Consider the following 6,000-nt stretch of genomic DNA (forward strand, 5'->3'; position numbering starts at 1 on the left):
AACCACCAAATCCATTATTGTAATAAATTGTGTTGTTCATCATATTCTTCACAGCAATGACAATCTGTTCAAAGGTCTTGGCTGTTTACTTTTTTATTTGTTAGCAGTCCAGACACAGGATCTTCCATCAATCCAGCGAAAGCCCCAACGTTGCTGTGCACCCTCAACAACAGAACCGCGAGCAAATCACCACCTTCTGTGTCACTCGATGGGATTCAGATCGAGAAAACTGAATGCCTACGCTACCTAGGAATACACTTCGACAGGATGCTGACCTTCAGAAAACATACGGAAAATACTGTTCTCAAATGCAAAAAGGGCCTTTCAGTCTTAAAAGCAAAGGCAACCAAAGGAATTGAACAACGCCACCTCTTCCTGCTATACCAATCACTCGTCCTCAGTGTGATCGACTACGGACTTGGGCTAACAACACCATCTCAAAGCAACCTCCTAAAATTAGAAAGAGTCCAAAATGAAGCTATGAGGCTGATCCTTGGAACAACAAAAGACACGCCCACAGAAACCATGCGATACCTGCTTGACCTTCCTTCAGTGCAGGCCAGAAACAAGTTAGAACAGGTCAAGACCTACTTCAAAGCATTAGAAAACCCTCAAAACCCACTGCATGACGCAGTCAAAGAACCAAAAGGCAGCCGCCTAGGACGAGGAAGATCATGGATGGGGCAAGCAGAAGACACAATCCAGCTAGTATGCCAACTACAAGACCTGAAAGAAACAAAAGAATGGGAGAAAAACCCCGAAAACCTCAACCATCTATTCAACACAGCCATTTCACCCACTCTCGGAAGACATTGTCGGGAATGGCCAGAGGGCAAAACTGATGCGGAAGTGAAACTACTCATAGAAGAAAACAGTAAAGAAGAGGACATCATCATATACACAGATGGCTCAGTCACCAAAGACCAATCCGGTTGGGGATTCACTGCCAAACAAAATGGAAAAACAGTTAGGGAAGAGAATGCTGCCTACAAAGTCACAACCTCCAGCCTAACGATGGAAGTTGAAGCTGCGACACATGCCCTCCAGTGGCTATCGTCCATCCATACGCCCGGAAACCAACATGCCATGATTCTAACCGACTCAATGAACCTCATACAGAAAATTGAAAACGGAATGGGAAGCCCAGAGTGGCATAAGGCAATGCGCAACTTTCAGATTAAAAAACTCACATGGTCATACTGCCCGGGACATGCAGGTGTTAAGGGAAATGAGCGAGCTGACAGACTTGCTGGTAACGCAACACCAACGAGCGGCCTACATCTAGGAAAATCGGAAATCCTCAGAAAAATCAAAGAATACCAAAAAGAACAGGTACAAGGCCATCACACCATCGATCGCCTCAAAGAAATAAAAGCAGAGAGAGGGAGCGGCCGCAAGTCTAACATGAAAGGTAGAGCACGATGCTTTGCAAATCAAACAAATATCGGCATCATTTCCAAACCAACATTGCGCAAATTTCTTCAAAACGGAACAGAGTCTCTGTGGGCCTTTCCAAATACAATAGACTGAGCAACACACTAGACGCCACGTTTTTGGCATCAGAGATCTTTTCCCATCCCTCTTGCGGCCAGTCAGTGGCAGCCTCTGTGCGTGTGTGTTTGTGTGGATGTGTGGGTCTGTGCTTTTGAGTGCGTTTGTGAATGCGCGAGAGTGTAAGTGTACACAAGTGTCAGGAGAGATCTGTGTACGTGTGTGTGTGTGTGTGTGTGTGTGTGTGTGTGTGAGGAGGTGGGAGTGCGGGGGGAGGTGGGGTAGAGGATGAGGTATGTGAGTATACGCATGCCTACACTGTGGGAGCAACAGGACATTGGAACGTATATGTGTGTGTGTGTGTGTGTGTGTATCTTTGTATATATGTGTGTGGGGTTGGGGGTGGGAGATACGGGCGTATGTGTGTGTGCTTGTACAAGTAAGTGTTCATCTCTGTGAGTGTGTGTTTGTGTGTGTGAGTGTGTGTGTGTGTGTGTGTGTGCCGTGGAAGCTGCGATACGTAGACTAGAAATGAGTGTGTGGAGGAGGGGGGTAGAGGAGCGTAGACTAGAAATGAGTGTGTGGAGGAGGGGGGTAGAGGAGGTGCAAGGTAATGTGTGTGTGTGTGTGTGTGTGTGTCTGTGTGTGTGTGTGTTGGAGCTCATGTACGTTTATATGTATTTGACTGTGCTTTCATATCTGTGAAACTGCATGTTTGGTGGATTTCTGTTGTGCATGTGTGGGTGTGTGTGTGAATGTGTGTCTTCATGTTTTACATTTATTTGCTTATTTATCACCATTGTTGTCTTATTTATTTATTTTATTTATTTATTTATTTTTTTTATATTATTTTTATTTTTTTTATTTTTTTTTATTTTTTTTTTAAAATCATTTTATTAGTATTACTATTATTATTACTACTACCTTTTTCTATATCATAATTATTATTCATTTATTTATTTATTTATGTAAGCTTATCTATTATTTATTCCCCTGTTTTTTTTGTGTGGTTTTTTTTTTGTTTTGTTTTGTTTTTTTTGTTGTTTTTTTTTCTCAAGGCCTGACTAAGCGCGTTGGGTTACGCTGCTGGTCAGGCATCTGCTTGGCAGATGTGGTGTAGCGTATATGGTTTGTCCGAACGCAGTGACGCCTCCTTGAGCAACTGAAAAAAAAAAAAAAAAATAGCAGTCCACACAGGGGGCGGAAAGTTAGATAGATATAGTTATAGAGATAGATGACAGACAGACAGATAGATATATAGACAGATAGACAGGCAGACAGACAGATAGATAGAGAGGTAGACAGATGGATAGATAGAATATTGTGCAGTTGTTGAGACTGATGGGATGGTAGCTAAGATACTTGCTGTGGGATTTGTTTTAAGGTTCTGAAACTGTTAATTAAAACATGCTTTTTAGAAAATGGCTTCAGCAGCATGCACATCTCTTGCATATTCCAGTCTCCTGATGACAGCGTCTGCCCACTCATGCCCTCATTTGTCTTCAGACTCAGAGAGCCAGATGTGAGTTGTGAAATGTGAAAGTACTCAAGTGCTAACAGACACTGTCAGGCCCATCAACTGTTTCAAGGTCTACTTCAGTACTTGTGTTCCACAGAATACTCAGCAAGTGGCAAAATGAAATGGCTGTTCTCTTTGCAATAACTTTCAGGTTGCTATCTGTAGAAAATATTATTTGTGATGTCTCCTCTGCTAGTTTTTTAATTTATAATACTGCTTTTCATGTTGACATCTGCGAATGTGTTTGACTGTTTCTGCACTTTCTGTTCACAAAGGTGTGAATGGTATCGCAACATTCACTGCTAGCCCCACTAATACCCCTACCCCGCTCCCCTGTCTCTCTTCATCGCTCCTTCCTTAGTTCCTTGTCATCCCCCTCCTCATGATATTTGCAATGCTCTGTTTATATAGAGATGTGTGATGTATGTTTAAATAATATTTTCCATTTTTTTATGTATGCTGTTAATGGACCCCACCTGCCTGACCTTTAGTTACACCAACTCTTTGGTTCACATACACTCTTTCTCTCTCCCTATCGCAGTTGTTTAAAATTCCCCCTCAATACAACTAAAGTCGATTCATAAAGGAATGAATAGAAAATAAATTAATAAATGAACAAATAATTAGATAAATGAATAAATAAATAGATAAATAAATGACTAATTTTCAGAACCCAGACAATGACTTATCACTGCAGATTACACACGTGTCTTGATGGCCGTCCTTTTCCATTTTTACATACAAATCTCAAGATTATATCATAATTTTTTCAGCAAAAGAAACTTTTAAACTTAAGTACATGGTTTGCCATACTTCCATAAAACATTATGTGAACCCGTCTTCAATGCCACTTTCATGCTCATGATGCTGTCTGCATACAATTTCTGATAACTGTTAATCACTTAATGTTATTTGATTTTAGGAACTGACTCATTTGACAGCACTTTAAAAGTATATTTATTACTTCGGAAACACTATTTGCACAAAAATCAATGTAAACATTCACTACGGTCAGGAAAAAAAATGAAACAGGTTTCACTGCACAGAAAAAAGGCGGCATAGGAGGAATCAGGCCGGACGGTGCAGGCCTGTATTATCAATACTTGACAAGGCGCAAATGACAAGCAGTAGCAGCAGCAACAACAGCAGGTTTGGGACAACATGACAATGCTGTACTCTATGATTACTTACATAGTCTATCCAGCATCTAACTCAGTAACTGTCAGTGTCACAGTAGTTAAAGACATTTGCAGAGTTGGTCAGGAGATTAATTGAGCAACACTCCCAAAGATGCATCCATGAAGTGGATAATCCTCAATTATGTGGTCTGTCTTCCGATTTGAGTGGCAACAGGGCTCAACTCTGGGTAGAAGCCAATCATGGAAAAAAACAAACCAACCATGTTTCAGGTATAAGTTCAAGAGGCACTTTACGCGGGCGGTAATGTTCTATTTCAGCGTCGTAAATTATTGCACCTATTTAAACAAACGAAATTTTCCCGGGTTTTACAATGGAGGCATATGAGAAATGACATGTTGCGTACATTCGACCATTCATTCTAATCAAAAAATGACCCATAACTCTACCCAAACCGACACTTTTCGTCTCAACTCAAGCCGCCACGATTTTAGTTTACATTTTCATGGATTGCGGAACCAAAAACAGGAAGAGCAAGATGGCACGCTAGTTTAGTGTCTAAATCCACATAAAAAAAAGAGTAGAATTTCAAAATTGTCGAAAACCACTGTAAATGGGTTTCTAATGGCAATACCGTTTCATCTATTCTAATGTCGTAATGATGATCTATCATTCTGTGCACAAACAAATGCCGGTAAAATAGGTCCCTGATCTGAGAACGCTAAAACATGACTTTACTCATTTATTGAAAATGAAATTTAACAACAGAAACAGCCGTGAATCAAAACATTGAAATTGTTCTATCTTACCTTCTGTTTGTTCTGCCATTGCGTTCGCTTGCTCGATTTATGTTGTCGAGATGATATCGTCTTAATACTGCAAGCAAAGGAAAAGAGCCGGAAGGCGTTCACACTGGTGGTGTGTCCATCGAGAGATCGATGATGACCATCGTTGTCATCCAGCTGGGGGATGGGGGGAGGGTAGTGGTGGGGTGGGGGGGGGATGCTCATGAATCTATCTGTGAATGCGCAGATGGCTGAATAGTCCAATCTGCGCACGAAATGTTCGCTGACAGTTGGGGCAGACAAAGACAATGCTTGTCAGGGAGCTTGTTTGCCCGTGACTTTCTGGCCTGCCTCTTCTGAACAGCTGCAGCAGTCCTGTTGGCCTCGCACAACTTGGCGGCTTTGTGCACAGCAGTGCGCCATTTGTCACGGTCCACTGCAGATTCCTCCCAGGAGTCAGGGTTGATATCAAACGCTTTAAGAGAGACTTTCAGAGTATCTCTGAAGCGCTTCTTCTGACCTCCGTGTGATCTCTTCCCTTGTTGCAGCTCGCCATAGAAGAGTCTTTTGGGCAGCCGATGGTCTGGCATGCGCGCCACGTGTCCAGCCCAGCGAAGCTGGGACTGCATCAGGATGGTGAAGATGCTGGGAAGGGTGGCTTTTGCGAGCACCTCTGTGTCTGGGGTCCTGTCTTGCCACTTGATGTTCAGTAGCTTCCTGAGGCATGTTGTGTGGAAGTGGTTCAGCTTCTTGGCACGTCGTTGGTACACTGTCCAAGTTTCGCAGGCGTACAGTGGTGGTGTGTCCATCGAGATCGATGATGACCATCGTTGTCATCCAGCTGGGGGATGGGGGGAGGGTGGTGGTGGGGTGGGGGGGAGGATGCTCATGAATCTATCTGTGAATGCGCAGATGACTGAATAGTCCAATCTGCGCACGAAATGTTCGCTGACAGTTGGGGCAGACAAAGACAGGCATATCATTGTCAGGGAGCTTGTTTGCCCGTGACTTTCTGGCCTGCCTCTTCTGAACAGCTGCAGCAGTCCTGTTGGCCTCGCACAACTTGGC

At 43.0% G+C, this 6,000-nt stretch overlaps 1 protein-coding gene across 1 annotated transcript in view; it reads right to left on the minus strand.

Moving 5' to 3' along the window:
- The window catches only part of LOC143300795 (nuclear envelope phosphatase-regulatory subunit 1-like), a 49,994-nt gene extending 44,877 nt beyond the window's left edge, over window positions 1-5,117 (minus strand). Inside the window, exon 1 of the mRNA XM_076614725.1 lies at window positions 4,957-5,117. Within this exon, the coding sequence (XP_076470840.1) occupies window positions 4,957-4,975 (19 nt within the window). The 5' untranslated portion in view covers window positions 4,976-5,117. The remainder of the gene's footprint in view (window positions 1-4,956) is intronic.
- Window positions 5,118-6,000: the final 883 nt, after the last annotated feature.

Source organism: Babylonia areolata, chromosome 26 (genome assembly GCF_041734735.1).
Source record: "Babylonia areolata isolate BAREFJ2019XMU chromosome 26, ASM4173473v1, whole genome shotgun sequence".
NCBI lineage: Eukaryota > Metazoa > Mollusca > Gastropoda > Neogastropoda > Buccinidae > Babylonia > Babylonia areolata.